Consider the following 16,682-nt stretch of genomic DNA (forward strand, 5'->3'; position numbering starts at 1 on the left):
GTGGAATGAGTTTTCTACTATATATGTATTTATTCTGTTATTTTGGCATCTAAGAAATCTCAGCCTCCAAAGTTTTAGAATTATCCAACCATTTTCAATTTCAAATGGGTTAAAGAAAAGCCAGGGGCTTCATCCCGAGTGGCGTCTTTCTAATTGATAGCATCTTGAGCGCATTTCGCCTGCTCGACGAGATAAAAATTGTAAGTCGACAAATTAAGCCCGGCCCGAAGGCGAAAGACGGCGTCGTGAAAACGGATGTGGATGTGGCTAAGATGGCTAGAATGGCTAAAACTGCAGTGCCAGCCAAAATGCCACCGGCCTTGGCCACAGGACCAATATCAAAGGGAAAACGTAAAAAGGATAACCGTGCAAACAATGACAGGCGAGCCAAAGGAAACAGCCAGGATCTAGAGACAAAAGTCTGGCGAATGCTTTAAGGCAGGGAAAAAGGAAGCGAGATAAAAATGGCGTGCGTCGCATGGAACATGAACCAAAATGGCACCCACAAGAGCTTCCGGCAGACGTCCGCTTTAACAACTCTTTTACCCACACTCACGCACAGTCACTCCCGCACATGTGTGTATGTGTGTATATATGTACCCAAATACATATCCTTGTATAGGGACACATCTGAGAACGCCCTGCACATTAGCTACGTTTCCAGGGGGTTTTTCTGTAGGGTGGGGTGGCGGGGCGGTGCCAGCGCTTTTGTCATAAACCCATTAAAAGTCAAGGACAAAATTCATGTTGCATGTTTACTCATGCACACTCACACGCCCACACCACCACTCACACATAGATCACGGGGCGGAAGGAGCAAGCAGTGCCAACAAAGTAGCTTTAATTAATGAAACTCATTAAAGGCATGCCAACCAGGCACTGGCACAAAGCAGAGTGGCTGAGCAGCTCGGGAAAAGGCCAAAGGATGGCCCAAAAGAACCGAACGACCAAAGGACCAAAGGACCGACTAGAACCAGCAGCAGAAACCAGACTGAATTGCCCGCTTTGACCTGCCACAATGCGTTGGGCCATACATTAGCCACGTTGGCGCTGACTTGGCCTCCGCCATTGAATAAAATAATCAGCAGCCGCCTTATCCAGCTGCCGCCGTAAGTCCTTTTGACTTGGCCAAGGCGAACGACGCTGGCCGAGAAGCGAGAGATTCACGAGAGTAGCCGACAGGACGAAAGCCGAACTAAGCCGAAGAGAGCGTGAGCGAACAGTGAGAACCACGAGAGTATTCGCTTGGTGAGAGTCCTGCTGGGGAAATGGTGGTGAAAGTTCATATAGCACTCCGAAAATAGTCCTTCAAAAGGGGGTGAAAGCAGTGTGGCGTAAAACTAGAAGCAGTTCACTGCAAACGAAATGCATCATGCGAAAGCAGTGCATGTAAGTGGTACTATAGCAAGCAAGCAGTTAATCTAGGCAGGATATGGTTACACATAAGCTGAAATGCTAGAAATGGTGCCCTGAGCAGAATCAAATTGTAAGAAAAATAATTATAATAAAAATATATCTGTAATATATCTAGTATTGATACAGTAAGGAAACATATTCAACAATAATTATAGAATCGGATTGCTTTTCCCATAAGACTGTTATACTTTATGGTTATCCTACATGTTTTGAAAGAATTCCGATAGAGGGCTGATTTAGACCAGACAGGACCTAGCCTCCCCCCAAACCCACCCCCAAGGTCATGCGCTCTCGCCACACAGCACACCTGTATGAATTGGCCTCTCACCTGCGAGTCGCTCTCTCCGCAGAGTGTGCGCCGTGGACAGAGGACTCTCCGCTGCTCGTCGAAAGGACTAGGACAACTCACAGAGGACTGCGCTGTCTGTAGAGCAAGCAACAGCTTCGTGCCAGTGGGTGGGGAAGGCCACCCACCCCCAAGAGCGCCGCAGAGGCACATCCTGGCCCATCCTGTGGCAGCCCCGGCACCTGCTGCATCTCAAAACAAAGGCCATTTATTTAGAATGGCAGCGCAAAGCGGAAGCGCCAAGAAAATAGACAACACCACAGCACACGACACCACAAAGGGGTGGAAGTGGAAATGGAAGTGGGTGGCAGAGGAGGTTGCCAAGCTCCCGGTTGCCACAACAACTGACTCGGACCACAACAACGGCAAATACTGCGTCGGAAAATTAACAAATTCGTGTTCGATTTATTATTTTAAGAAAAGTACTTGAAAGCTGAAGAAATAACTTGATGAAATGCAGTTGAAATATCTGCGAACATTGCTGGAGGGCCAGGTAATCAGTTGAAAAAGTTGAAAATATTCAATATTTGGGATTATATCATTCAAAAATTAAATCAGATTTTTAAGTTTGATTCCTTCTGTTTCATCATTGTATGCAACAAATCTTTGGAAATCGCATAGAGTAGCTTTGTAGCTTTCTATATAACTATCAAAACTACTTTCTTTTCCAGGAGCAAATCCAACGAATAGCAGGACTAGCCTGGTCACCCAATCAGCAGAAGTTGGCTATAGCCACCGCAGATCGCCATATTCTACTCTACGATGATGCAGGCGAAAGACGCGATAAGTTCAGCACCAAGCCAGCGAATCCTGCGAATGGCAAGAACTCCTATGTCATCCGGGGACTGGCCTTCAGTCCGGACTCCACCAAACTGGCGGTTGGCCAGAGCGACAGCATCGTCTATGTGTACAAGTTGGGGGAGTCTTGGAACGACAAGAAGGTGATATGCAACAAGTTCCCTCAGGCCAGTGCAGTGACTGCTCTGATTTGGCTCACCTCGGGATCCATAATAGCAGGTAAATCACCGTTTCCAAATCCAATGAACATATTTCATCAGGTGTTTACCACAGGACTCGAGGACGGCAAAGTGCGTGCCCTGCACAGCAAGAACAATAAATCGCAGAGTCTCTACGGCGGCGACAGCATCTGCATTTCCCTGGCGGCCAATACCAAGGGAACTGGTTTCCTGAGCGGCCACAACGATGGAACCATCATTCGCTACTTCATGACGGATGAGGCCACCGAACCGCTGGGCAGAGTAGTGCAACATCCAGTTCCACCGTTTGCCTTAGCCTGGCCACAGGGTGGCTTCTGTGCCGGTGGCTGTGATCAGAGAATAGTGTTCTATGACAGCATGGTATGTGCTTAACGATATAGTAGTCTGGAGATTTCTTAAGCCACCACTTCCAGGGTCGTCAACTACGCACCTTTGATCATTCCCGGACGGAAGGCGAACGGGAGTTCACGGTGGCCGCCTGTAGTCCGAATGGACAGGCGGTGGCCTTTGGAAGCTTCGACAGGATTCGCATCTTCGCGTGGAGTCCTCGACAAGGAGCTTGGAGCGAGAGCGCAACCAAGGAGGTGGCCTGCTTGTACACGCTGAGCAGCCTCCTTTGGCGAAGAGATGGCGCCCGACTCGCCCTGGGATCCGTGAGTGGAGCAGTGCTCCTCTTTGAGTCCGTACTTCGACGCACCGTGTGGCAGGACAAGTTCGAGCTGATCTTCGTGGCGCCCAGTCAGCTCTTGGTGAGATCCTTGACAGAGCCCTCGCAAGCGCTCACAATTGAATCGCAGCTGGGTCTGGAGATCGATGACGTTAGGATTATGGGTCGGGATAATTACCTGGTGGCCCGAACGGAGGAGTCCCTTATCCTTTGTGATTTGACCAGAAATTTGAGCAGTGAGGTTCCCTGGACTGCCTCTGGTCACCATGAACGCTTCTACTTTGAGAACCCCACCGTTTGCCTGATCTTCAATGTGGGCGAATTGAGCTTGGTGGAGTACGGTGAGAACTCCATCCTGGGATCTGTACGCACGGAATTCGTAAATCCCCACGTGATCTCCGTGCGTCTGAATGAGCGAGGAAATGCAAAGGAAAACAAGAAACTGGCCTTCCTCCTGGATGCCAAGACCATATGTGTGGTGGATCTGGTTAGTAGGATGACCAGTGGACAGATCAGTCATGAGACCAAGATCGACTGGCTGGAACTAAGTGAGACTGCCCATAAGCTCCTGTTCCGCGATAAGAAACTGCGCTTGATCCTAGTCGATAATTACACTGGCAAAAAGCAGACCTTGCTCAGCAACATATCGTTTGTCCAGTGGGTCCCCCAGAGCGATGTTGTGGTGGCCCAGAGCAACTCAAACCTGGCCATCTGGTACAACATTGATCTTCCGGAGCATGTGACCATGCAGAGCGTGCGAGGTGAAGCCATCGAGGTTCTCCGTGAAAATGTAAGTAATGCAGCAGATACTTCTGATCCTTCAATATATACTTCTCGAACCACAGGGTCGCACAGTGGTTCGCTCCCAAGACGGACCCAGCGAGCACAACTACCAGCTGGATGAAGGACTGGTGGAGTTTGGCACCGCCGTAAACGACAGTGATTTCGGAAGAGCCGTGCACTTCCTGGAGTCCCTGGGTGACAAACCGGCCGCAAAAGCCATGTGGCACAATCTGGCTTTAATCTCCTTGGAAGATGGAAACCTTCGAGTGGCCCAGCGCTGCTATGCTGCTTTGGGTAACGTATCAAAAGCGTACTACCTGGCTGGAATGATCCAGCAGGCGGATGAGTTCGAGGAATCCTCTGGCTCTCCTGGCATCCTCTGCCCGGAAGTCCGCGCCAAGATGGCTCTGCTCGGTTCGGACTTGCGCACTGCCGAGCGGATATATCTGGAGCAAGGTGACATAGAGTCAGCTCTGAAGATGTACCAACAGCTGGGCATGTGGGATGAGGCAGTGGCTTTGGCCGAGAGGCGTGGATATAACAGGATCTCCGAGCTGAAGCAACAGCACATGGACTACTTGCTGAGTAGCGAGCAGCAGGAGAAGGCTGGTCAGGTGCTCGAGGAGCAAGGTGATCTCCAGCAGGCGATGTCCCTGTACATGAAGGCCAACAAACCGGCAAGGGCTGCTCGTTTGGCTCTGAAGACACCGCACATCCTGCAGGATGAGCAGGTAATGCTGCAGGTAACTGAGGGACTGGTTCGCTCCGAGCTCTACGAACTGGCTGGAGACATAGCCCACCGGCTATCCCGGCCCGAAGCGGCACTAGCTCTTTATAGGAAGGGCGGAGCATATGCCAGAGCATTAGAAATAGGACGAGTGGTGGCCCCGCAGGAGGTGACGGCGCTGGAGGAGGAGTGGGGCGACTGGTTGGTGAGCCGCAAGCAACTGGATGCCTCAATTAACCACTACATCGAGGCGGGAGCCACGCAAAAGGCCTTGGAAGCCGCAGTGGGCGCGAAGCAATGGCGCAAGGCAGTCCAGATAGCCAAGGTCCTGGATGAACCGGAGCTAATACAGCGGTATGCTGTGGATCTAGCCAAGCATCTGGCCTTCGCAGGAGATCTAGATGGAGCAGAGGATATGTTGGTGCGGGCCAATCTGCACAAGGATGCTATAGAGCTTCTCAATCGTCATGGCAAATGGGAGCGGGCCTATGTGATTGGCGAGAAATACCTTAAGGCGGAGCAAGTTCGTGACCTCTTCGTTCAACTGGCTGGAACGCTGGAGGAGCAGGGCAAGTTTAGGGATGCGGAGAAGGTCCTGATAGCGGTCAACGAGCCCGACCTGGCCATAGCTATGTACAAGCGGCGGGAATTGTACGACTCCATGATCCGCTTGGTGGAGCGTTATCACAAGGATCTGTTGGATAGCACCCACTTGCATTTGGCTCGCCAACTGGAATCCCGTGGTAAACTGAAGAACGCCGAGATGCATTTCGTAGCCTCCGGGGACTGGAAGTCCGCCGTGCACATGTACTGCTCCTCGGGTCGCTGGGAGGATGGCTACAGGGTGGCCAAGATGAAGGGTACCGAGGGAGCCAGTCAGCAGGTGGCCTACATGTGGGCCAAGTCCATGCCCACAGAGGGTGCAGTGAGATTGCTGAGCAAACTGGGTCTGCTGGACACAGCAGTGGGATTCGCCTGTGATTCCGGACAATTCGAATTCGCCATGGAGCTGTGCAAGTTCGCTGGGAAGCCTACGGATGAGGTGCACCTGAAGATCGCAATGTCGTTGGAGGATGAGGGGAAGTTCGAGGCGGCGGAGGCGGAATTCCTAAAGGCCCATAAGCCCAGGGAGGCTATTTTGATGTACCAGCATGCAGGCGATTGGCAGGCGGCACTAAATGTGGCCGAAAATCATCTGCCTGATGCTGTAGGAGAAGTTCTGATAGGACAAGCCTCGGCTGCCCTCGAAACCAGTAACTACAAGGACTACGAAGCTCTTCTTTTGAGGGCCCATCGTCCGGACTTGATTATAGAGCACTACAAGCAGGAGTCCCTCTACGAAGATGCCCTGCGCATCGCCGAGGAGCACTATCCATCGGCACTGAACGACCTCAGGCGTCTTCAGGCCCAACTTCAACGGGGACAGGCGCAGGCACAAGCTGGCGAGGATGCCGCCTCCATTTCGCGATCCTATCTGCAAAAGGCTGCAGAGTTTGCCAAGAAGGAGCAGTTTCGCAAGGCGGCCGAGTGCCTTATGCAGATTGATTCCTCCAACGCCGAGGATGCATCCACATTGGAAAGAGCTCTGCTACGAGCCGCTGAGATTTGCAATCAGTTTTTGGAGGGTCAGGATGCCCAGGAGTTGGCACAGTCGTTGGGACCGCGTTTACTGGCCATAAAGCAGATAGGACCCGCAGCTCAGCTTTACTTGGCGGCGGATATGCCCAAGCAGGCGGTGGACGTGTTCATCAAGACGGAGCAATGGAGCAAGGCTCGTCGGCTGGCCAAGGAGATCGATCCAGACCTGCAGCTCCTGGCCTATGTGGAGCAGCAGCAGAAGGCCAGTCTCAAGCACGAGGGCAACATTGAGCAGCTGGCGGACATAGACATAGTGTCCGCCCTTGATCTTCTGGCGGAGCAGGGTGAGTGGCAGCGCTGCTTGGAGAAGGCCAAGGGGCTGAATCCCGCCCTGCTGCAGAAGTACGTGGCCGTCTATGCAGCCCAGCTTATTCGTGAAGGCAACTGCACCACGGCCCTGGGGCTCTACTTGAGCTACGGAGCGCCACCGATCGAAGCTCACTTTAATATATACACCAGGATAGCCCTGGACTGCTTGGCCCTGAGGGAGGAGCAAACGGAGAGAGGCACGACATGGCGCCAGTTGAGGGACTTCCTCTCCCGCTTGCTGCAGTCTCTTAAGGCAACTCCGGACCACTCCCAGTCGAAATTTGTAGTCAGCATGGAGCAGTTCCTGTTAATAGCCCACTACTACGCCACCAGAGCCGCATGCAAGGAGGTACAGGCGCTTCAACCGGTGGCTCTGCGCTTATCATTGGCTCTGCTTCGCCACACGGATCTGCTGCCGGTGGACAAGGGTTTTTACGAAGCTGGGATGGATCTCCGCCAGGCAGGTCGCGAAGCCGAGGCATTCGTTATGCTCAACCACTATCTGGACGTGTGCGAGGCCATTGAGGAGGGTTCCGGTCAGTTGGTGGACCACTCCGACCTGGCTAGCACCGATTTTCCCAGTTCCGTACCCTTGCCGGAGGATATCCACCTGAAGAACGATCCCAGCCTCCACGAGGAGGTGCGGGAATGGGTTCTCGCCGTGAGCATGGATCAGCAAGTGGACCAACAGCTGCCCACCGATGATCGTGGCTTGTACGAGTCCAGTTTGGGGCCCAATGATCTGCCCTGCATGTTAAGTGGATTCCCCGTAAGAGGACGTCAACCGGTGACCTTTCAAGGATCGAGCAACCAGGTAAACCGTGACGTATGGAGCAAGTTCTCGGTCGCCTTGAAGATGTCACCGGGCAGCGGAATTGCCGATATCATTTCGTTCACCGAAAAGTGGCAGGGAGCAGCCAACTACGTGATGCACTGAAGATGTACAGAAAAAGAAGTCCAAGAATGTAAGTTGCCTGCAATTAGATGCTATATTGAAATCGTCATGCTTGTGTGTGCTTGGATTACAGTCAGGGGATTTGTGGGAGCGGTGCGATTAGGGGTACAATTGCAAATATAAATGTAAACTTAAATTGGTTTCCTTCAATGCAGGGCGTTGAAGAGATCGCCAGCGGAGGGCAGGGGCGCCAGTCCGCCAGTCACATCCGGCAGTCGGGTCAGGTCGGGCAGGTTGGAGAGGTGGTCGTGGATCTCCTTCTGCAGACCCAACATCTTGGCCAGCTTCTTTTTGTGTTCCTGCAAAGACACAAAGAATTAGCCGACGATGTTCAACACGTGCAATTAAAGGGGACTGCATTAGATTAGCTTCGGATTTTTTAATGCAAATAAAATATTAATACAAAATGTGGATAGTCGACAAACGACTAGACTAGGTAACATAAAATAGAGGCCGTTATTTAATTTGTTAAGTGACGAACAACACCCCATAGTTTTTGGATAGCGATCTTTTTCTAATAACCCCAAGGAGCATGCATTGCCTAGACCATGAAGAACGTACATCGAGGCGTTGCTCAGCCTGGGAGAGAAGTTCCTTCTGCTCCGCTTGAAAATCTCGCAGCATGGTGGCCAACTTGGAGCGCTCCTCCATCTCCGCCGCCAACCGAGCATTGTAGTCGTTCAGCAGATCCACAGCTTCGTTCACCTAAGTGGAAATTGATTAATAGTATCCAATCAAGATTATTTTGACCAAATCTAAGTGCACTTGGATTTGGGCCCCACCTGTATGGCCAGTTCCTTGGCCTTGTCCTTATCCTCCAGCTTGCTGATGCAGCTTATCTCGGATATTTCCTGAGGCAGTTTGGCGATACGCTCGCGCACCACGGCATCACTGGATGCCGAGTTTTCGATGCTGGTCAGGGCCCTGATGAGCTCCTCTGGCTCTGGGGGCTCGCCCAAAGGCAAGTAGGGTGGCGTGTGGCCGTTCTCCGGTTCCGCAGAAACTACTTCCTCCGCCGCAGGAGCTGAATTCGAGCTGCTGCCTTGGACGTGATGGCGCGAGCGCTTGGACTTGGAGTGGCGATCCTCGTGCTTGCGCTTCTCGCGGCGCTCGGATTTCTCGGGCTTGCTGCTGGCGCCGTGATCCTTCTCCTTCTCGGGCTTCTCACTGTCGCCATTGGTCTTGCCATTGCTGCTGGAGCTGCTGCCAGGGGCCTCCTTGTGTAATCGCGACCTCCAGTCGGCAATGGTCTTGGGATCGTAGACGCCCCGCTCCAGCCAGATGTTCAGGATCCTTCCCAGGCTGCCAAGCAACTTGTCCGATCTGCATTTCTCGCCAATGTGGGCGAACACCTTGCCCAGCACAAGGCTGTACTCCTTGCCGTACTCCGGGCCCTTCTTCTTGCTGTTCTGGATCACGTCGTTGGCCAGGTACATGAAGGTCAGCTTCTTGGGCTCCGGCACTGTTGGGGAGGCATGTGTATTAGTGGGAGCGCTGCACCGGATGGCCAGAAACTGCCAGGATACCCACCGTTCTCCAGCTCCCGCTGCCATGTCCTTACAATCGCTGCGCTGTGTTTGCGGTGGTGAATTAGCCACAGGGAGAGCGTCTGGATGCTCTGCTGGCTGCTGTTTAGCTCGGCCAGCTTCTTGAGGAGCGCCGAATCCGTGAAGGCCGACATGGCTGCTGCTGCTTTTCCGCTGCTTTTCCGTAATTCTTATCAAATCAGTCGAACGATTGCAATATTTGCAAGTTTCTGAAAAATAAACAGCTTGGAATGCGTATCTCCATTCGACCAAAATACCAAAGACGCCTAGATCGCAGGCCGCTTGAAATTACGGCAACTGGTCACACTCGCTATGGCGGGAAATCAGTTTTCTTGGAATTCCGACCGAAGTTCTCTTCTTTGATTATTTGCTGTCTTGTTCTCGAGAGGTGCAAAGTTGGTTGCTAAATACATATACAATACATTCCAAGAAATACTTTTTAAAGTAATTGATTTACCTCAAAGCAGAGTTGCCGTACAATTAAAATTCCAGGGCTGGAAATACCAGCTTCCAACGTAAACCGCTAGAGGGAGCCATTACTAGGCGCCAGAAAAATTTAAATTTGAATTTGAACGTTAGAGCAAGCAGAATTATAGTTTATTTAACTAGTTTTGATAAATTACAATAATCCAGAGCAGACTTTTAATAATTTCACTTGACAAGCAAGCACCCTACGGCTGTGTCATCAATCAAGCTCCAGCGCCGCCAAACACATTTCACACTGATAAGCACTCCACTTTCAGCACACAGCCATCGAGAATCCAAGTGCGAGCGATTGGACAGGTGTGGTGGGCTCGTTGGAGCCCTCAGTTGGTCGCAGCAGTTGGTTGGAGTCGGTCGCGTGTGTAGATAGCAGCTCCGGCGGGCAATTAAGTCGGACAGAATCGAATCGGGGCGAGCGCTTATCGCGGCAAAAGAGTAATTTGTGATACCTGTCCGCCGTGTATTGGCTTGTTGGAGCGCTACGCGCTTAAGTGGTGTTAATTTTTTATTAATTATTATCGTATTTATTACCCAACGAAAGTGAAGTGCGAAATCGGTCGCCTCAAGTGCCCGGCCGTACGTGCAAAGCCCGTAAATAAATTACACAGCCATATAGCCCTGATCCTTACCTCCACACTCGCTCTCGCCCATTGCAGCTGATAATGCAGACGAAGTCCGCCTGATCGATTCCCATTCCCATTTTGATTGCGATTTGGAGTGCGAGTGCGGGTGAGTGTGATTTACAGACCATTAGCTATTACCACTATCAACGGCACATTAGACAAATTGCTAAATTAGCTGCTGTTTTCGCCACCATACACACATATAAACATACGAACCGCACAGCTCGCACCCCGAAATCCGAAATCCGGAGAGCTTCGCCGCACACCTCCCTCTTTCACTCTTTCTGGTGCCTCCGATAAGCGAAGCCCCTCAATTGACTGATTCAATGCCTATTGGGGAACTTTGCGGCTGAACTCTGATAGCCGCTAGCAGTTTGCCTGTGGCGCTAATTGTTTGATCCGATAATAGGCGAGATAGCCAGCCAGCCTCTGATTTTGGATAGCTGTCGCCGAAAATGAGCCCGCCACACTGATCCTCTGATCCCATCCAATCCATCGCCACCCAATCCAATCGGAACTGAGCTGAACTGGCGCCATCATGGACTCCTACTTCGACTCGGCCATCGAGTACAATCGGTCCAACCCCATCAGCCTGGCCAGGACCAGCAGCCAGGCCCAAACCGTGCAGAACGAGAAGAACTGGGAGTGGTCGTACCTTGTGGTGAGTGCCTCGTCTGAAGGATGCGTCGAAAACATCCAGCACTGCAGTGGTGGAAAGTTTTATTCCCGCGTAGCTTTATCTTTATGTGGAGCCGCCAATCTTTATAAGCCATCACTAAAATCTGAGTTTACCCAATTGCAACCGAATGCAAAGTTCCTGCGCTTTATAGATCGTGAATAGGTAGTGATTCACCTTTGCATATGTAGTAATAACCTTATTTACTGAACTGAAAACGTATGCAAATTATTTCTACTTGAAATATTGTATTTCCTCGAGCGTCCAGTCGATGAGGAAGTCTCTATTTAGGTGAATGATGTTAGACAAGTATAAATGGCACAACGTTAGCAACAAACTTAATCTTAGTCTGTACGAAAGGCACTTAAAATGTGTAGGTGTGTCGTTTTAGGTTTAGCAAAAGTAAAATGTGTAACGTAAAAACTAGTCTACTGTTAATATTGGAATGAAAGCCAGGCACAACGTTTACCAATGTACTTGATACCTTCTGGCGGCGGTTCTTATGTCCATATGTCACAATTTCGATAAATACCTCGAACCACTGAAATCCCACAGAGAAAATGTCGCAACCTGGAGCTGGAGGACTCGTACGACTTCTACATGCGACGCCTGCGCGTCGGCTATCTGTCGCTGTTCATCTTCATCCACGTGGCGGTGACCGTGATCCACACGCTGCTGCTGCTGACCACGCCGGAGATCAAGTACGTGTACGTGGACATGGTGGCCTACATGTGCTCCGGCCTGGTCATCTGGGTGGTGCTGGGCGTGAACTTCCGCAGCGAGCTGGTGAGCAAGCACGGCTGGGTGGTCTACGCCACCTCCTGGCTGGCGGTGTGTGTGATGGTCCTGATGGACATCGGGCTGAATGTCTACCACGCCACCAGCCACAACGACATCCTGAATCCGATCTACGATGCGTACACGCTGTACGCCATATACATGTTCATGCCGGTGCCGTACCTGCTGCAGCCCTTTGTCCTGGGATCGGCAGTCACCTTTTGCTACATCATTAACTACAGCTTCGTGATCACCGCCAAGGATGACAACCAGATGCACAGCATCCTGAACGAGGCCATATACCTGAGCTGTGTGAACCTTTTGGGCATTTTCTTTCGCCTGATGAGGGACATAGCGCTACGCACCACCTTCCTCGATCGGCGGCAGTATGTGGAGGAGAACCTCCTGTTGCGCTATGCCAGGGATCAGGAGCGGAGTCTCTTGCTGAGCATCCTGCCTGCCCAGATCGCCGATCGGCTGCAGGAGGATGTGAAGAACCGCATCGAGCGGTCCAAGCAGCAGCACCAGCAGCAGTCGCAGGTGGATCTGCGCAGGAGTGCCGATAGCCAGACCCTCAAGAGGTGGCGACAACCGGACCATGGGTGAGTTGGAAGATCCCAGTTTAAATGTATTACAATAATCCTGCCGTTCTCCAGCACCCTCTTCATTGAGCCCCACGATGATGTCACCGTCCTCTACGCGGATGTGGTCAACTACACCCACTTGACCACCACCCTGGATGTGAAGAAGCTAGTGGAGGCTCTGCACGATCTCTTCGTGCGTTTCGACATCGCCAGCGAGGAGTACAACGTGCTGAGGATCAAATTCCTGGGCGACTGCTACTACTGCGTGGCTGGGCTGGCCAATCCCAATCCGGATCACGCCAAGTGCTGCGTGGATCTGGGACTGCGGATGATCAAGGACATCCGAGATGTCAGGTGGGTACAGTTTCATGCTAAGCGTGGTTAAAATATGTATGTCATTAGCCGTGTTGTGATTAGTCAGCACTGATAGCGCGCATTTCATGCGGCCGGATGAATGCTGTGATTACTGATAACGATTAGGAGGGAACTGTTCAATCGAATCTATCATAATGGAATTAAAGGAATTTGAGCTGTTAAGTATTCGGCATATATTTGCTTTACACTCAACTAGCGAAATGGTATCTCCTTCTTCCTTTTTTCCAAATTTAACCATTTCAACTGGAATTGCGTGCTGCAATAAACGTGATGTCATAATTGACCCACGTACTTTACCACTTTACCAAACCTGATAAGGCATACAAATTCAAATGGAAACCTAGTACCCAAAAGCAGCCCTATAAATTGAGCAATAAAAGTCGTTTCTTTGCTTGCTAATAGATATTTATTATGTGTTTTTGTGCCAAGCAAAATTATATCCATGCTATCTTTATTTTACTTTCCCCTTAGGGAGAAGCGTCATCTGAATATCGACATGCGAATCGGCGTCCACTCGGGAGATGTCCTCTCCGGCGTAATTGGAGCCGCCAAGTGGCAGTTTGACATATGGTCGAAGGACGTGGATATCGCCAATCGACTGGAGGCCACTGGAGCTACAGGACGAGTTCATGTGAGCCAGAAGACCCTGTCCCTGCTGGATGGCGAGTACTTCTTCGAGGACGGCACCGAGAAGGCTCGAGAGGATCCGGTGCTGCAGAAGCACGGCATTCGCACCTTCCTTATCAAGTCACTGCGCGTGAGTATTCCCCGAACGGACCTGCGTTCCTCGCCAGCACCATTATCTCGAACCGAAAGTTGTAGGCCCCCATGCATGACCCGCGTCGCAGGATGAGGGAGCGGCAGGTGAAGAAGCTGAGCGAGGCCAGCAAGGCCAACTTCATGCACAACTCCACGCTCCACCAGTATAACCAGGTGCGCAACCAGGCCAAGCTGGAGATGTGTCGCGAGCTGGACAAGATGCCCATCGGCAGGATACAGTGAGTAGTCCCAGTGAGCAAGCCCTGAAATGTATTGCAATGCTAAAGGGCGTCCTTTTTCCAGGCTCACCAAAGTCTTCCGGCGGAGCACTCGGCTCACCCAGGACGAAATCGAAGAGGAGACCTTTCGACGCAACATCAGCTCTTGCTGTCTGTTCTTCCGCATCCGCAACTGGGAGTTCCAGTACATGAAGGAGCCGGATGTGATGCTCAAGTACAGCATTGCTTTGGCTTGGGTCATCTACATGGGTCTGCTGACCATCCAGCTGCTGAGCAAGGAGTAAGTGATGGCTGTCCTTAGTCCACTAGTTATTTACCTTCGATGTCCACTTCAGTGCTCGCTATCACTACTGGTACATAGATGGCACCACGATTATCCTGCTCACCATGCTGCTGATCGTGTCCTGGTACAAGAAGCTATGGATCATGTACATGTCCGATGCGGATGTGTCCTCGCCGAACGGCCGGCTCAGTGGCTTCTTCTTCCGCATGTCGGATGAGATGCAGCGCAACGTGGTCATCCGGGTGGTGATGTACTTCCTGATCATCTTCTCCTACTGCGCGGTGGCCATCATGCAAGTGGTGGGATGCAGCAGCGACGAGGACTACGCGGATCTGGAGCCGAGCTACGACGAGCGGGTGCAGTGCTTTCATCCTTGGGTGGGAGAGCCCCCAGATTCTGCGATGAAAAGTTTAATTACACAAACTACCTTCTCTGCAGATACTCACCAACTGCATGACCCTGGTAATTGGCATGTCCTTTCTCTTCACGAGGATCCCGTTCATCATCAAGTCCTGCTTCTCCGCTTTGATAATGATCGGCTACGCGGTGCTGGTGGTGTCCGAGTTCAACTTCATCTACGCCAACAGCCCATCCACCAATGTCAACTTCAACGCCAAGTACTCGCACATCCTGCTGATGATCATAACGTTCGGCATTTTCCACCTGATGGAGCGGCAGACGGAGTTCATTGCCAAAGTGGATTACAAGTAACTACAGTGAACTTACCTCTTACGAGAATCGCTACTCACACACAATTAATTTGGCAGCTGGAAACGGCAGCTAATTAAGAAGCAGGAGGACGCCTTGATCACCAATGACACCATCAAAGTGCTCCTCACCAATATTCTGCCCACACATGTTGGTAAGTTCGCCAAATGGCCAGCTGGTGACCACCCACACTAACTCCAAACTAATCCGCCCATCCAGCCGACTTCTATCTGTCGAACCAACTGCAGAACGAGCTCTACTACGAGGAGTACGACAATGTGGCCGTGATGTTCGCCTCGATCAAAAACTTCGACACCGACAAGATCGGACTGCGCGTGCTCAATGAGATTATCTGCGACTTTGACGATGTGGTGAGTAGTCTGGCATCATTTTCCGTGAATCCCCCCTAGAAATAGTACCTAAATTTAGGCACTTCGTAACGCAGCATAGCAATCTTATCGAATCGTAATGGAACGAAGTGCGTCTTCAATTAGATAGCAGTGACATTCTTTGGAGATAGACTCCACTCTTGTCTATTGAAGGGAAGCCTTAACCATATTCATAACTAAATAGAAAGGAATATGTAAGAATTTTAAATAAATCTAATGGAAGTATCCGCTTGTCCACTTCCAGTTGAACAAGTACTCGCAGAGTCTGCGCGTGGAGAAGATCAAGGTGGCCAACTGGACGTACATGGCGGCCTGCGGGCTGGACGTCTCTCGTTCGGAGCAGGTGAACGCCCCGCAGATGAAGTTCCGCAACGTTTCGCTCATGCCCAACGGGCGCAGGAGCCGCTACGACGGAGGACGCAGCTCCAATGCGGACGGAGTGCAGCGGGTGCCGTACGGAAACGGCAGCAACATAGCCCTGGACCTCGACTTGGAGCGGGGTCAGTACGAGGGCAACGTGATCACCAGCGGGCCGCGCATCAGCAGCACGCACAACGGGAGCAGCAGCAACGAGGTGGTGCGCGTGATGGCCGAGTTCGCCCTGGACCTGATGCGCACCATGCGCCGCTTCAACACGGAGAACATGCAGACGGAGTACGAGGGCAGCACCGACTACGGCATGTTGAGGATCGGCATCTCGCACGGCAGGGCCATGGCCGGGGTGGTGGGCATCTCGAAGCCCCACTACGACATCTGGGGCAATCCCGTGAACATGGCCTCGCGCATGGACTCCACCGGCGTGCCCGGCCAGATCCAGGTCACCGAGAACACGGCGCTGAAGCTGCGCGAGTTCAACATCCAGTGCAACTACCGTGGCATGACCTTCGTCAAGGGGCGTGGCAACATACCCACCTACATCATCGGCACCGACAGAGATTACCAGTTCCTGCCACATCGCCCGCCCGCGGCAACCAAAGAAGACTAGCTGAAATTTACCAGAGATTAGATTTAGGGCATGCATGTATATAAATATATATAATAGGCTTAGGATAGTTGCAAATAAAAATAAAAACTATAATGCGAACTAAAGTTGCACTCTGAATTTTCAATTTGTTGATTATGTGCAAAAATAATAGATAGGGTGGCTTTGTGCCAAAAGTCAATCAAATCGGAGCACACAACTGGGGGACTGCCGTTTACAATACCAGGTGAACAGCAACTCGAGGAGGTGAGCATTGATGTTCCCAGCATCCTTGTTCTACAGATTATGATCGCTTGGTGCAGCAAACCTGGAAAAGTGCTCACTTGAGGGCAATTTGGTCGGGCAAATTGGGAGATTTTTCGATTTAAGTACCAGGCGACCAGAAATCGCAGAAGGTGATTGATTCCCATTGATTCCA

The 16,682-nt window shown here is 51.4% G+C and overlaps 3 protein-coding genes across 7 annotated transcripts; 2 read left to right on the plus strand and 1 right to left on the minus strand.

Annotated features, from left to right (window-relative positions):
- Window positions 1–1,758: 1,758 nt before the first annotated feature.
- LOC6736461 (intraflagellar transport protein 172 homolog) lies at window positions 1,759–7,888 on the plus strand. 2 transcript variants are annotated; one of them, XM_016170665.3, is made up of 5 exons: window positions 1,801–2,255; window positions 2,434–2,779; window positions 2,834–3,120; window positions 3,174–4,217; window positions 4,273–7,888. In XM_016170665.3, the coding sequence occupies exons 1-5, from the start codon at window positions 2,217–2,219 to the stop codon at window positions 7,819–7,821; spliced, it is 5,265 nt and encodes a 1,754-aa protein (XP_016030002.1). In that variant the 5' UTR covers window positions 1,801–2,216; the 3' UTR covers window positions 7,822–7,888. The 2 variants fall into 2 exon arrangements, with proteins under 2 accessions (XP_016030001.1, XP_016030002.1); XM_016170664.3 differs by having other exon boundaries at window positions 1,759–2,255; window positions 2,434–3,120.
- Window positions 7,851–9,650, minus strand: LOC6736467 (regulation of nuclear pre-mRNA domain-containing protein 1B). The gene is made up of 4 exons (XM_002083302.4): window positions 9,370–9,650; window positions 8,622–9,301; window positions 8,401–8,544; window positions 7,851–8,138 (listed from the first exon to the last, which is right to left on the minus strand). The coding sequence occupies exons 1-4, from the start codon at window positions 9,518–9,520 to the stop codon at window positions 7,986–7,988; spliced, it is 1,128 nt and encodes a 375-aa protein (XP_002083338.1). The 5' UTR covers window positions 9,521–9,650; the 3' UTR covers window positions 7,851–7,985.
- Window positions 9,651–10,003: 353 nt separating this feature from the next.
- LOC6736468 (adenylyl cyclase X E) lies at window positions 10,004–16,371 on the plus strand. Of its 4 annotated transcripts, none has more exons than XM_039293639.2 (12): window positions 10,034–10,598; window positions 10,716–11,153; window positions 11,724–12,547; window positions 12,602–12,883; window positions 13,376–13,661; window positions 13,727–13,902; window positions 13,967–14,182; window positions 14,238–14,562; window positions 14,624–14,892; window positions 14,953–15,047; window positions 15,113–15,264; window positions 15,527–16,371. In XM_039293639.2, exons 2-12 carry the CDS (start codon window positions 11,031–11,033, stop codon window positions 16,265–16,267), a joined length of 3,489 nt encoding a protein of 1,162 aa, XP_039149573.1. In that variant the 5' UTR covers window positions 10,034–10,598; window positions 10,716–11,030; the 3' UTR covers window positions 16,268–16,371. The 4 variants fall into 4 exon arrangements, with proteins under 4 accessions (XP_016030006.1, XP_016030004.1, XP_039149573.1 ...); XM_016170671.3 differs by having other exon boundaries at window positions 10,902–11,153; XM_016170668.3 differs by lacking the exon at window positions 15,527–16,371 and adding an exon at window positions 15,323–15,462 and having other exon boundaries at window positions 10,024–11,153.
- Window positions 16,372–16,682: the final 311 nt, after the last annotated feature.

The sequence above is a fragment of the Drosophila simulans genome, chromosome 3L, assembly GCF_016746395.2.
Source record: "Drosophila simulans strain w501 chromosome 3L, Prin_Dsim_3.1, whole genome shotgun sequence".
NCBI classification, from domain to species: domain Eukaryota; kingdom Metazoa; phylum Arthropoda; class Insecta; order Diptera; family Drosophilidae; genus Drosophila; species Drosophila simulans.